This window comes from Phalacrocorax carbo, chromosome 8 (genome assembly GCF_963921805.1).
Source record: "Phalacrocorax carbo chromosome 8, bPhaCar2.1, whole genome shotgun sequence".
Lineage (NCBI taxonomy): Eukaryota > Metazoa > Chordata > Aves > Suliformes > Phalacrocoracidae > Phalacrocorax > Phalacrocorax carbo.
Window position 1 is genome coordinate 9,290,605 of NC_087520.1, and position 14,891 is coordinate 9,305,495.

At 44.5% G+C, this 14,891-nt stretch overlaps 1 protein-coding gene across 9 annotated transcripts in view; it reads left to right on the plus strand.

Moving 5' to 3' along the window:
- The window catches only part of CYFIP2 (cytoplasmic FMR1 interacting protein 2), a 57,255-nt gene that overhangs the window by 37,754 nt on the left and 4,610 nt on the right, over positions 1-14,891 (plus strand). For all 9 annotated transcript variants that reach the window (XM_064458551.1, XM_064458556.1, XM_064458557.1 and 6 more), the window contains 7 exons: positions 3,154-3,297; positions 4,873-4,963; positions 5,657-5,787; positions 9,219-9,291; positions 9,805-9,899; positions 13,857-14,095; positions 14,615-14,762. In XM_064458551.1, the coding sequence (XP_064314621.1) occupies positions 3,154-3,297; positions 4,873-4,963; positions 5,657-5,787; positions 9,219-9,291; positions 9,805-9,899; positions 13,857-14,095; positions 14,615-14,762 (921 nt within the window). The remainder of the gene's footprint in view (positions 1-3,153; positions 3,298-4,872; positions 4,964-5,656; positions 5,788-9,218; positions 9,292-9,804; positions 9,900-13,856; positions 14,096-14,614; positions 14,763-14,891) is intronic.

Consider the following 14,891-nt stretch of genomic DNA (forward strand, 5'->3'; position numbering starts at 1 on the left):
CCTGCCCGTTTGGCCCCAAACCAAAGCTGGGGCAAACCTCCACGGTGTCTGCGGCAGCTGCTGCTCCTGAGAACAGCAAAACCTCTCAAGAGGTGGCGAGATCAGGGGCTTTGCTCCAGCTCTCCGAGGGGGTGGAAGTGGCCACCCAGAGCGGGGGAACAAGCCGTGCTGTGCAGCCAGCTTGTACCTTCAGCTGTTTTGTCTTAAAATACCCACTGGTGTCATTTTTTGCATCCTACAATCTTTATCCCAAGCTGTGTATCTCACCCTTAAATGGAGTTATATTTTTAATTGCTGGCAGAGTATTATTATTAGACACAAGCCTGCTGCTAATGCGCTGTGTGGCTCTGCAGAGAGCTTGATGAACCTACCTCGTGTTGCAGACAGGCGGGGATGAATCATCCCACTTGTCTGCAGCCAATGCACGTCCTAAAATGTGTCTTCTCCAAATCAGGCTTATTGCTGGGACCTATATTTGAGGGAAAAGACAGCTTGAAAGCTGCTCTCCAGACCCATTATCCCACTGAGAGGCGAGGGAGAGCTGCGAGGTGGGCGGCTGCGTGGCAGCACTATCCGCTCGCTGCCCGTAGAGCAAAATGTCAGCCCCATTATGGGGAAAATCTGACCAATTGCTCCACAACTGGGTACTGATGGTGACCCCTCCCAGGGGGGCATGGCACGAGCGCAGACTGAAGACCTGGCTCCTAGCAAAGATGCTTCCACAAATAAGCATGGATTCAAGCCCACTGAAATGAGTATATTTAGTTCCCCCCTAGTCCCCAGTTTGCTAACCGTGGGGAAATATCAGGATAAAGGAGCCTAGGGGGAGGCCATCTTGGGGTGCAAGGAGCCATCTCAAGGCCACCTGGCTCACCCCTGAGCAAGGCGCTTTCTGGAGGTGCTGGGGATGGAATAAGGCACTGGAAAAGCCACAGCAACAAAACGCCGTGGGAGCGTGGCTGGGCTGGGGCCCTGCCGGGTTACTGGCTTCCCTCTGGGATGATTGTGTTGGCCATTTGGCAGTTGTTACAGCTGGGTATCACCTGGTGTTTAAACATACTTGTAGTGTTTTATGTTTTACATATAAAACACAAACACTTTAGAAAACATAAACTGTTGCTGTTTTTCACATGTATCATCGGTGTATGTATCTAGTGGCTTTGGATCAGCCCCTGCTAGACACATTTTTAAAGAATTGGTTATCTAAGGATGGAGGCACAAACCTAAGCAGCATAGTCAAAAGCAGTTCTCATAACAGGTGTTGGCACACAAGGAACTTTGCAAGTAGGCTTCTGTCTGCCTAAAGAATTTTTAAATTCTTGCCTGTATTTATTCAGGGCCCTTTTGTTTAGTTTTGATGGGAGAGAAAGTTCACACGTGTTGTGAATGAATATACTACAGAGCCTTTCTGTACTTAGTAGTATGAAAGGGCATTTTTTTTTACTTACCAGGACCAGGAGGTAAAATTATATTTCACAGAAAGTAAGGGACTTTCTAACTGTGCCTTCTTTCTGCTAGCTCTTTCAAAGAGCACCTAGGAATTATTGTGGTGAATAAGCTGCTGGACCAGAGCAGTGGGGCTGTAACAAAATGAGGGACAATTAATTGATTAAAGCAGCTGACAAGTCTGTGAAAGTGTGATCAGTACATCAGTCTGCTCAAATTATATATCTGAGAGCAAAAGAAAATATTTTTCTGATTCTTAGCAAATGACTTCACTTTGTAACTCGTTAGTAACTCGAAGCATTAAAGTAAATCTCGAGGAAGTGAGTCAGAATTGGAGGACAACTGAAGCCTTCAGCTGGCTGTGTTGCAGTTGCTGGGAGCAGCAGCGTTGGAGGCTGGACAACATTTTGTCCTATTCTGCTACTTCAGCACTCGCTCCCTTTCACCCTAAGCTCTTCAATGCATTGGTCCCTCTGCTCTCTTGGCTCCGTTACTGGCAGGGAAGGAAAGCCCCGTAGAGTGGGGTCTGTAATACCTGCAGGGAAGCAAGCTCCCTGCTGCATGAGGATGCACTGTGCCTTTAATACGCAGCATTCACACAAGAAGCAAAGTCAGCCTTGCACGGTACATTTGGGATACAGTTTTACTTGTTTTCTCATCTTTGTCTAAGAAGGATCTTTTAGTAAGCATGAGCCAGGGGGTTTACCTGTGTTTTTCTGGAAGGGGCACTAGATGCCAGAATCTTTTCAAGAATGTTCTTTTTTGCTGTTTACTGAGGTTGCAGTTGTTATAGATGTCATGGGGGAAGACTGCAGCCCTTCTCTGCTGGGCTGAGTCATGATGCCAGCACTTCTATTGCAGAACCCAAGCCGAGCATGCGGCATCTCAGCTGAATCTGATTTTCAGCGGGGTTTTTTTGCAGATGACACAAGTGAATTAATTCCCCCTACTTCTGTTTCCCTCACACCAAATGGATCCTATGAATGTTCCAGTGACAAAACATTGCAGCAATTTCCACATTTCCAAGATTTCACTGGTAGAGTACATTCCTGGAAATCACTCTCTGTTTTCTGCTGCTAAAAATTTTCTGGGGGTCAGAGCCCTGGGTACTATTCTCCCTAGACCTGGGTCAGATTCTTGCCCTTTTCACAGTCCCATGGGGGAATCTGTTAAGTACAGAGGTTGATGTAGAGCTTTTCAGAATGCAAAAAGGATCTTTTCTGTGCCTCTTCCAATTGCCCTTAGGCTCAGATGCTGCAGTTCCTACTTTTCTTAATAAGCCTCATTTAAAGCAAGTGCCTGTAGAAAGAAAAGTCTGTCTGGTTACCTGTATATAAAACTTTTTTTTTTAGTACAGAAGAATTTTGTTTTGAAGAGACAAAGGGCTAGTGAACTGAAATCCTTGATCAGGAATGTATGGGAGAGAAAATTACCTTGGAAATGAAAGCGGTGTTGCTACATAGCAGGATAATAAACCTTGTGACGTGACACTGTGTTGAGATTAGAATATGTCTACATAGGAATAAAAGCAATCTCCTCTTTGTCACAAGAAGTAGAAGAAATGGGAATTGTCATGGGTATTATTATTTCTCCTTCTCTGTCTTAAAAATTATTTGAAGTGATGGAACATAATACCATAATAAGATAATTACTTACAGGTCTGGTAAATGCTCCTGTCTAACTATCATCGTGCTTCTAATTTCTCAGCCTCTCAACATTGCCTATAGTCACATCTATAGCTCCTACCGCAATTTTGTGGGGCCACCTCATTTCAAGACGATCTGCAGGCTGCTTGGCTATCAAGGGATTGCAGTGGTCATGGAGGAGCTGTTGAAGATCGTCAAGAGCCTGGTAATTACGAGCCTAACCCTGTTGACGGAGAAACTTCAGTGCCTTGAGAGGCACAGGATGGACAGTCAGCCTGGGCTTTGGGTTCAAGGTCTTCACATCTGGGTACCTTCATGTCCCTTGATCCAACACTTGTATTAATGGTGTGATTTTCACTGTTGCTGAGGAATCCCACTGATTTCTGTGGGATGATGTAGTGTTTCCACCATCTTGAAGTGTTAACTGTGATCAGCCACCTACATCTGGGGGTGGTAGAGTTGGTATGCTGCTTTGCTAAAAGCCATCAAGAAGTGATCGGGTGGGACATGGCACTCACGGTCCCTTAGCACTGCCTATGCTGCAGTCTGGGAGACCTTCAAGACACATGCTCATGCTCAGGAATAGCACAAGAGCACTCTGTCTCACTGCTTTTGATACCCCTGGAGAGCTGCAGGAAGGTAGAGAGCAGGCAGCAAAACCGATGAAACCAAATTTTGAGTCTTTATAAGAAAATTTCTGCTATAGGTGAGTCCTTATTCAAGCCATACTGTCCATTTCCATCAGATATTCAGAAGCCAGGCTGCCAATAGTCCTATCTGCTTTCTAGTTCTCCTTTTTCAGAAGAGAGATGCAATGTCCACAGGGAAATGACCCCATGTGCTCCCTAAGGGCACTGACAATACTGAGCATTAAGAAGGGGGAGGGAGTGTGCAAAAAATGTACCATTTTTGAGGCCATGCTTTTCTATTAAAACCCTTGCTTTACTGGAAAGACAATTTTCATTCATTATAAATATTTAAATTCTGGTTTGACTGCAGTGATATCATTTTGAACTTGTCTAACAAAGCCATGTAAAACTGAAAATCTCAAGCATATATCCAGTTTCCCTACTGTAAAGCACCATAGTTACTGAAGATGTAATTTGTGTCACTTAGTTGAAAATGCTGTAGCTGGTGTGTGAGATCAGATGGCATTCAGCACAAAGGCAAAGATTTTATGTTTGGCTAAATACTATTTAGTGCATAATCCCATATAATGTATCTACAGGTTGCAGGTGCATAATGCCAAATGACAGCAAGCACTTTTAACTAAGAAATATACTTTGCTCCTGTTCATATTAGTTCAAAAAATGAGATCTGCAGAAGCTTTTTCTATGTGCAAATTCTGTTTTAAACTCGGAGTATCTGGTGATCATTCCTCAGGTGGAAGGAACATTTCCTGTGCTGGGGAATGACTCCTTTAGCAGCTCTGGTGAAATGATTTTTGGGTTCAGAGCACAAGTCCAGCTGGATCTAAGACTGAGCCTTGTTTGGGTTTCAGCTGCAAAAAATGCAAACACAGCAAGCTGTATTTTGAAGTCGAAAATCCGTGCAGCTGTGATTTATTATTTGAGGGGAAGCTATAAAAGCACTTTAGCTCGATGCACTCAGGCTGAATTTTATATTTGGGTGAAAACCAAATTAAGGAAATACTTCTTGGACTGCAGCTGAAGTTTCGTCCTGTGCTGTCAGATGTGGACCCATCCACAACCAGCCCTCTTTCAAAACCAACGCCAGGAGAAGCCGTCATTCCAGTTTAACCTCCCTTTGTCTCTGACAGCTGCAAGGCACCATCCTGCAGTACGTGAAGACCCTGATCGAAGTAATGCCCAAGATATGCCGCTTGCCAAGACATGAATATGGCTCTCCAGGTGGGTGCTACAGAATGATGCACAATGGTTTGAGCAAGACCTCGCCCATGTTTGTGCAGCATTTACTCAGGCACACACCAGTAATTAAACAAGGTTTGGCACCTGACATGCCAGTGCAGCATGCAGCACGCAGCCCATGCTTGCTGAGACTTTCACCTTCTTTCCTCTTGGCACTGGAACATGTATAGGAAACTTCTTCAGGAAATCTGTTGGAAATTTCCCTTTGAACGCACAGATGACTGATAGGGGAATGTCTTCTGGTAGCTTATGTTTTGTTTTCAGGATTTCATAAGCTTTTGTTATTATGGGTTCACTGATATTTTTCAAAATCTCTACTCTAGTTGATGCAAAGATTTTTTGCAGCATGACTGTAATCTGCCATTGAGCTGGATGGGGAAACTCTGTGTGGTATACATGAGCCAGCACCAGGACACCCATTAGTCTTGAATCTCTTTTTCCCTCTGATTAGGAAATCCAAGGACTTCATACTCCCTATTTCCCAAGGGTTACTGAAAGCAGGATAAGACACTGCGTGCTAGTTTTGCCCAGCGTCAGTCTCCCGTCTGTTCATTTAGCAGTTACAGCTTGCAATTTGTGATTAATTAAATATGAGGCACTGACTGTCTTTTTATCCAAGTTATTGGAAGATGGTTCTGCTCTTGCTTTTCTGACTGTCCTTCCTTATCTTTTAAGGAATCCTGGAGTTTTTCCACCATCAGCTGAAGGACATCATTGAGTATGCAGAGCTGAAGACCGATGTATTCCAGAGCCTCAGAGAAGTGGGCAATGCCATTCTCTTCTGCCTTCTCATCGAGCAGGCTTTGGTAAGGCAAAACCCCCTGCATCAACAGATCATACTTGAAATTGCCAGCTCAAGAGTATAAGTGGAAGTGGGTTCTCCAGCAGAAGAGTTTGGGAAATGTTACTTTCCAGCTTCTCGTGTGCTCAGGGTCTCTCTGGGGCTGTGTTATTGGGGTCTGTGGGCATGTCCTTGGGGATGATGTGCATTGGCGCTTGGTCACTGACATCTGGGATTGCTGAAGGAGAATCTGAATACTGGAAGATCTAGATTTAATTCTTGGAGCCAAAGCTACCCCTTCGTCCTGGCTTCAGCAGGGACAGGGTTAATTCTCTTTCTAGTAGCTGGTACAGTGCTGTGCTTTGGACTTAGAGAATAATGTTGATAACACACTGATGTTTTAGTTGTTGCTAAGTAGTGTTTATACTAAATCAAGGACTTCTCAGCTTCTCATGCTCTACTGCCTGAGAAGACTGAAGATGCACAAGAATATGGGAGGGGGCACAGCCAGGACAGCTGACCCAAACTGGCTGTCCTGGTTTCGGCTGGGATAGAGTTGGTGTGTGGTGCTCAGACACCGGCTGGGGTTAAACCATGACACCTTTGTTCATCCTTCTCAGAAATAAAACCAACTTGAGCTTATTTCTAGATTGTAAGCTCTTTGGGGCAGGGATCGATACTTTTTTATATACATATTTGTACAGTGAGAAGTAGATTTGAGCCCTTTGCTTTTTTGGGGCGCCAGTGCAATGAAAAAACCTGATTGATTTTCATGGTGGTTAGGATAAAGCAATCCAACAGGAAGGAAATCTCAGAAGAGCTGATGATATTTTTCCTGTGACTTAACTTCACTGAAAACTTAGCTGGAGTGATGACTTGGTATTGCCCCCTGCACGAGTGTTTTGCATGTGCACAAGTCTCTCAACCTCTCAGCTCATGTGATGCCCTTTCTGGTATGGGGCAAAGGCTATGGCTGAGTGTCACACATCTTAGCTTGTAGTTTTTCACACAACAAATTTACTTCCTATTGAATTTATCTCACAGTTGGCCTAGAGCCAGCTGAGGAGGGTTCAACAACACAATTTTATATTAAAAGTACGTATTTCATATCATAATGGTTTTGGCAGAATTGTTTCCGTTTCTCCATAAATATTTCGGAAAGATTTCTCTAGCATAAGATGGGATTTCCAAGCAAAGCTAAAAAGTTTTGTTTAGAGCAAAACCAGAAGGAAGTTCAAAGATTCCAAGTTTTATCCAACACAGGGAAACGCAAAAATCTCTGCATGTCCTCAGAATGGATATTTCTGCCCTTGCCTTTGCATTTTAACCCCAGATATAGAGACTTCTAGTTCCTGATATGGTGTATCAAACACATTCAGTGAGCCGTAGTTGCCTAAGATTAAGAAAACTAGAGATGTATATCAGCTAGCAGCTTGGTTTTATTTTATAGAATGCCTAGAGTTGCCAAATATATCCTGGCAGTTTCTGTTCCTTTTGTGGCTTCGTCACTGCTTTCAGCTGTTCTCAGTGTTGGATTTTGTGCTGGATGGACTGCATTTGCCTTTTCTGTCCCATCTTTAAATGGACACTTAAGGAACACATGGTGGTTTCTTCTAGAAATCCTTCATTTCAATGCAAAAATGTTCCTCCAGTCCCAGGAGCTGTACATCAGCAGTATATTGGCATTTTAGAATAGCAGGAAAATAAAAAACAAAAGATGATGGTGAGAATTTGGGGTCGCTTTAGGAAGGCTGCCCATCAAAGTCCACGTCTGCCCATTTTCCATGCCAGCCAAAGGCTCTCCCTCTCTGATCCCCTGTTTTTCCACACAGAAATAGATTCAGAATATAAAGCCATTTTGCACACAGCGGGCACTGGTTCTTGCTTGCTGGAAGATGTCAGATGCATAGAGCCATCACATAGCAAGATTTTCCCTCTAATGGAGCTCTTATACAGCAGGAGCAATTGCTTTTACTGTGCAGTTATCTGCATAGCTGTCAAAATGATCTAAGGCTGGTGGTATTTGCTGGCCAAGACTGCTCTAGTGAAGATGTGCAGTCTGCTCCATTCTACCCCCTTTTTATTGTCTAAATTTGAGGGATGAGGGGTTGCTTGTGGCTAAATTTCTAAGCAGAATTCTTACCCTGAGGTAATGGGCCTGGGGGGGGAGATCTATTAATAACATGACTAATTTTGGGACAGATATCAGGTGAATGCAGGCTGCAAATGGTGAAAATACTCCCTTTATCAGAGGGAAACAGCAGTGGAAGAACATTCATCTAGGAATGAATAGTGGTTTGCAAACAAAATAACCAAGGTGACAGGCACACTCCTGTTAGCGTTAGCATCTCTCTGCCCATGGAGGGACCCTGACTGTTCCTGTCCCTTCAGCACTGTGTCACAAACTGCACTCCCACAAACTCGCTCTCATCCCAGCATCCATGCGCCAGTACAGCCTCCTGCAGCTCCACGCTACACTGTCCCCTCCCTCCTGGCTGGAAGGTGGGGTATCCACCCGTGCATCCAAAACAGACCCAGTCGAGTCATTCCATCTGGCCCCCAAATATCTTCTGCTGCGCTGTCATGACCTGCTTTCGAGTGTGTCTAAATCTCTACAATAAGCTCAGTATTGAAAGCATGTCCTAGAACTAGACTTTTGTAGGAGCAGACTAATGCCTTGTTGTGACGCAATGCCTCTGTGTTAAACAGCTTTGGTTTCCTTGCTGCTGTTTCCCATTGCAGACTTGTATACAATGTATTGTCAGCCATCGCTCCTCAGTCTCACCTGCCTACTTCTAGGCTTCTCCTCCTTGTGCATCTGTGTTTGGGATTATTTTTTCTCAAGTGCATCGGCATGCATTCTCTCAGGTGGCATCTCATGATGTTATTCCTCTCTGGACTTCTGTATTGTTCTCCCTGGTGCCTATACCACTGGGATTCTGGTCTGATAGCCCTGGCTGAGAACACCGTACGAACGACCAATTTCAGACCAACCTATTATGTACCTATTTGCAACAGAGTCATGCATCAGTATATTTTACATGTACACATCCTGAAATAACTAAGCCAAAGGGTAATATCCACCTGGGCACTCCCCATAAAAATAAACAGCAGAAAGTCGTCAGGGTAAGATGAAACTGAAACCTCCATTTTCTTTATCCCCTCTTACTTGCAGTGCTAGTAAGCAGGACAGAAAATAAATACAAAGCTCTCACCTTGTACAGGCAGGAAGTAACTTATTTGAGTTAAAGAAACTTCCTGGCTTAAGTTGAGAGGTATTTCTTCCAGTTTTAGTTCATTTAGGTTCTAACCATTGGAGTTACTACTGAGCTGGGTTGGATTTGAATAGGTGCCGTAGACATGAATTGTTGTAGTGTTGCCCAGGCCCCTGAGCCATACACTCAACCCCTATAGGTATTTTTTAACTTACTTTATCTTTCTTTCTTCCTGCCTCAGTCCCAGGAAGAAGTTTGTGATTTGCTGCATGCTGCTCCCTTCCAAAATATTTTGCCCAGGGTCTACATCAAAGGTAAGAAGCTGAAAGGGAAGCAGTGGGCAGACTCAGAGGTCTCTGCCCAGAAGCTGTTTCTCTCCCATTTCTGCTGAGGATTAGTTCTGGCCCTGCTTCCCCCTCAAAACAGATAAGTGGATATAGCCAAAAGTCAGGTATAAACAAATGCCAAGGGTGGATTTTCTGTAGACTAGTTATAGACTGAAACCACAGTCAGCCTGGGGGTTGCCTAAAGGTTTTAAAGCCATTTCACAGCCTCTTTGGAGAATGACAGCATGAAATGTCCATCTCAACAGGAGTGATCAGTAACAGGGACATGCTTTTGGACATGTGTGATTAAGCTGCTGCTGAGACTGCAATGGCACATCCCTCCCTTCTCTGCATCACTGGTTGCCTCATTTGCTGTCAGTTTGGCTCACTGATCCAAAGCCTTGTTGGATGGTTGCTGGGGGGCAGCTCTGAGCAAACTCGGCGGAAATTGCGGGTCTCCACTTCCTCCTCTCATTTCACTGTTTGCTGCTCGCTTGACAGAAGGAGAACGCTTGGAGGTGCGCATGAAGCGTCTCGAAGCCAAGTATGCCCCACTTCACCTGGTTCCCTTAATAGAGAGGCTGGGCACTCCGCAGGTAAGGATTTCATTGAAAGGGATGGCTGTTGCAAATTCATAGCAGTCCCCAGATGGCCTGTTTGGCCTTGGGAGAGTGATCCTATTTAATTTTTTTTTCCAAAACATCAGTCGGACAAGAAAACCAGAATCCTTGCCCTAGCAGACGCTTTGAAGGGAAATTTGTGAGTGTGTCCAGAGATGGTGTGTTGCTGCCTCCGGTCTGGAGAGCTGGCAGGGAGCTGTAAGGCGGGTGTGCTAGAAGCCAGCTCTGAATAAGAACAACTCGGAAAAACTCTTCTTCTCCATTTTAAAAAGATGGAGAATTACTGGGGTGGTTTGAGGGGGAACTTTGCATGGCTGTCCCTGACTTAATCAATTGCCATCACTTTGGGGGATCCTATTTTAGGGCTGCAGTGTGGTCCATTTTTAAGCTCATCCCTGTCAAGGAATACATATGAGAATGGTTTTCCTCCTAGCACATGCTTAGAGCTTCAGCACATGCTTAAAATTACAGCTCCATTTAAGTGTCTTCTTGAGGTGGGTCTCAGCTTGGAAAAAATCTCTTGTGCAGAAATTGAGTACTGTTAAAAATATCTCCGTAGATTGATCAATGTAATGGGCAAAATTTGAGCTCCATTGCTATCAATATCCAAACTGCCACTGCCTACTTAGTGGGGTTGATGGGATAAAAATCATTCAAAGTATTAAATGAATCAACGCCCTTTTTCTGTAATGTACTGCCAAGGGAATGGAACAAACGCTCAGTTGTATGAGGATCTATGGCAGGCAGAAAGTTGTTGATTTTTTCTTGTTTTTCTGATGGATCAAGGACATTTTGAACTTTGCCTCATTGGAAATCATATGAAACAAAAAAATTGGCTGGATAACTGAGGGGTTTGTCTTACTTTGTAGACACTTCTCTCACTTCCCATTGACTTCCTTTTAAAGGAGACACTCGAGAAAAAGAATTCACCTCTGTGTTTTTGTGTCTTTGTGTTGGTCTTTCTATCTCTTCTTTCCATGCAAAATCATCATTGAAATCTGCTATTAGAGTCCACTCGTTGCTTATCCCTGCCATAGTTATGAGGGTGATGAAAACAAAAGGTATTTCATGTCCCACTAAAAATTAATTTTTCTGTAGACTGTTCCCATGTTCATCACACAGGTACAGTTGAGCACCAGATCTTTTTTGAGCTCAGATGTAAATGAACACAAGAGTCACTTTCTATAGATGCCTCCATAGCTTCTAAGCTTGCTCCTTACACAGTTTTGGACATGCATTTTGGAAATGCAGTTTTGGACACAGGCCACATGGGATTTTTTCCTGCAGAATGCGTAAGTGCCTTTTAGCAATTGTGCAGAATCTGAGCAGAAGTTGCTGCTAGGTGCCTCTCCCAAACAGTGGCCCCGTGTATTTCGTATAATTACATGCTGTGAAGGGGCTGAGCCAGAGGCTGCTGCAGTTAGTGGGGATCTATCAGTCTTTGCAGGCTTTGGGTACAGTTTTTGCACGCTTGCCAGCTAACAAGCTGTAAAAGAGGTATGGCCCAACTGGATTTGTGCAATGGCAGGAAAACTGTCAGTGATTGTTGTAAATACTTGTTTTGCATTGGGAATCCTGAAGCAGCTGTTTGATAGGGGATCCATAAAGAACCAGGGGGGTCAAAGTGGTTCGTTAAAGGAATCCTCTCCCTTTTAATGCTGATCATAGGGGTATTTAGTAAGGGATTTTCAGAGGTGCTTGGTCAGTCTGATTTTTTTCACTGGCAATAATGGGAGCCTTTCCTTTTGAAGACAGAGGGGATAGTTGAGCCAGCACAGTGGTATCCTTTGACAATTTATCCCGAGAACCCCCTTCCTCTCCTGATCTTAGAAATCAGTAGGACCCCAGACTGTGAACAAGATCTGGCCACAAGGCTAATAGCTCTTCAGCTGCCTTCACCATGTCAGATATCTCTCCAATGATAGTAGTTCTGTATCAAAGACTGGTCTTATGGTGATGAATTTTAGAACCAAATTCTGTCTGTGAGCGCATATAACTGAGTGGCACTACATCCTTTGAAAGCCAGATACCTCCCCTTCTAGATTAATATTTCTTCAGAAACAGTATACTAAGATCGTTAGACTAGTTTGTTCTCAAAAGTACCTGTTCTATCACTATATCTTAGCAAACAGTAATGCTAACACCTAATTTATATTCGAAATGGCTTTACTTCTACCATGTCTCCATTTTGCCATCACAGGCTAGTATGTGCAGATGCTAATCTGTACCCATAAGAGCTTGGAACAAGTGAGGAGAGAGAAAGCGTACAGCCTTTAGCTATAAAAACAAGCTGGATAAAATAAATCTTTACTTGCTAAGCAAATATATGCAAGTGCGTGCCATGAAACCAGTGATATCGTTCCTGCATTTAACAAATCTAGGGATCCCAGACTCGATCTGGCCTCTGCACACCAATACAGCTTTCCCTTGATATTTGCTATTAGTTGAACATTAATTGATCTGAAGTTCCCAGAATGTCCTTGAAATTGTGGCACAAGCAGGAATTGTAACCCTTCTAATTTCAATAGCCACTAAAAATGCTTTAGGTGACTGCCAGCATAAACTAATAGTCAGGAAAGGGAATGTGCAGGCACATTCATGGTTTTTTTAGAGTGGAATAAAGACAACCCAAGTAAACCGAGTATAATTCATGTTCTTAATGTCTGGCCAGGACACATGCCCGCCCGTTATACCAGATGCTCTGAGCCCCCGTCATGATTCTGATTGAGATGATGTTTTTATAGGCATTACAGAAACAGCTGGAAATGGAGAAAATGCTTAGAAACTAAAGCTCCAGGAAGTCCTCTGGGATGGGCAGGGGGTTGGTAAATGTCACGCTTGCTCTGCATGCCTCTGCCGAAGTGGTGAGAGGGGTAAAAGGCTCTGCCTGTGGGGCCAGGGCACCGTGACAGCCGTCCATCTACCAGGGAGAGCACAGCAGAGCTGGAGCCTCCCACAGCCACGGGCACAACTCTAACAGCACTTGGCTCCCATTTCCCATGTTATTTTTGGCAGCACTGGAAAGAGAAGTCAGTGATGTGCTGGAAATGGCAAGAAATGGGGCAGCTAAGAGAATATCAGGGCAGCGAGCAAACTCTATGCTTGCACTCCAGCCCCACTCAGTGAGCTCAGTGGAGTCAGTCCTCCCGTGCTGAGGGAGACCCTGCTTGCTTATTTAAAATCCCTTTTTTTTTCCCCTCTGGGTGAGCAATGGGGCTGAAATGAAGTAAATTATCTTTTAATTTTCCTCTAGTGTAAAAGCCAAATGAACTCCATCCAATGGAGCCATTCCAGATTTGTACGTGAAAATCTGAATGGGAATGTCACAGAAATTCTCCACACATGTAAAGCTTCCACATCTGGAAAAAAATATTATTTGACTTTCTTATAAACCACAGGTTTTCCAGTATTAAGGTTCCGGTGGCTTCTCATCCTCCTCAGAGCTTTTTAACCCTAACTACAAAAGAAATCAAGAAAGCCATAGGCTATCTACGTTTTAAAGAGATGATGGCAATGTCCTGGGAAGCAAAATGTCCCTGTTCTCTCCTGTTTTATTTTCATAATCCGCAGAAATGAAATTAAATGCAGCAACACTGAGTAGCACTAATAGAACAGCATGCTAGCAGAATTAAGGATCAGTATTTCTGACCAGAGCTTTGCCTTCGACTTTTGTTTTCTGACGTATGTAGTTATTTCAAAAGATACTTGGGTTGGTGAAATATAATTGAGCACAATTTAAGTCTTCTTCCGTTTGAGGGATGAGTATTCTCTGGTGGGGAGTGCCATGGGAGCAGCCATCAGAGGTAAGGTTGGACCTTGCATGGAATGTGTGGTAACTTTCAAAGAGCCAGGGAGACCAGGAAGCACTAATTCCAGCGAGAGGGTCCGTCTGTATTACATCGTCACTTCTGTTTCTTTGGTCCTCCTCCTCAGCAAATAGCCATTGCCCGGGAGGGTGACTTGCTGACCAAGGAGCGGTTATGCTGTGGGCTGTCCATGTTCGAGGTGATCCTGACGCGAATTAGGAGCTACCTGCAGGACCCAATCTGGCGCGGGCCACCCCCGACGAACGGGGTCATGCATGTGGACGAGTGCGTGGAGTTTCACCGGCTCTGGAGTGCCATGCAGTTTGTGTACTGCATCCCCGTGGGCACCAATGAGTTCACTGCAGAGTGAGTGTCCATCGGCCGGTTCTGCCGCTAGTGCCGCTCATGAGCTAGCGGGGCCGGCAAGCCCCTGGGATGCCCCCCTCGGCTGCAGTGATAGCCTCAGCCAGTGTGGAGGTAGAGGGGGAACGTGGGTCCTTGATGAAAGGACTTTTTTGTGCACAGACATAAAGAGATGCCCAGAGAGCTTTCTGTCTGAACAGCTTGGGAAAAGAGCAATGTAAAGGGACATGCCCAAGGTGACATGCAGAAGGAGATGGGTAAATGGGCCAACAACCCAAGTCAGAGGCTAGGTCCTCGTCCATCTTACCCTGTGATGCAGCCTGCACAGCCTGGCCCTGGTGTAATTCTGTGTATCTCCTTCTGAGTTCATTTTCTCTAAGTGTATACCCACTTCCTAGGAGTAGGAGTGAATCTGATTTCCCTAGGAATTCACCAAGGAAAGTTCCTGGTGCCATGGTAGGAATTCTCTTACATAACTATCCTGTCATCTCTACCCACCCCATCACCCTGTCCTCCTTCCAGGCAGTGCTTTGGAGATGGTCTGAACTGGGCAGGTTGCTCTATCATTGTTCTTCTTGGACAGCAACGGCGCTTTGACCTCTTTGACTTCTGCTACCACCTGCTGAAGGTACAAAGGCAGGATGGGAAGGATGAAATCATAAAAAATGTGGTAAGTTGAAGGGTGAGGTCCCAACACCCCTGAACCAGCACACTTCTCTCTCTCTTTTCTATCTTGCTTTGTCCAAACGCATAAATTACAGCCATGCCTGGTGTTAACTTTATTCCTTCTGGACACACT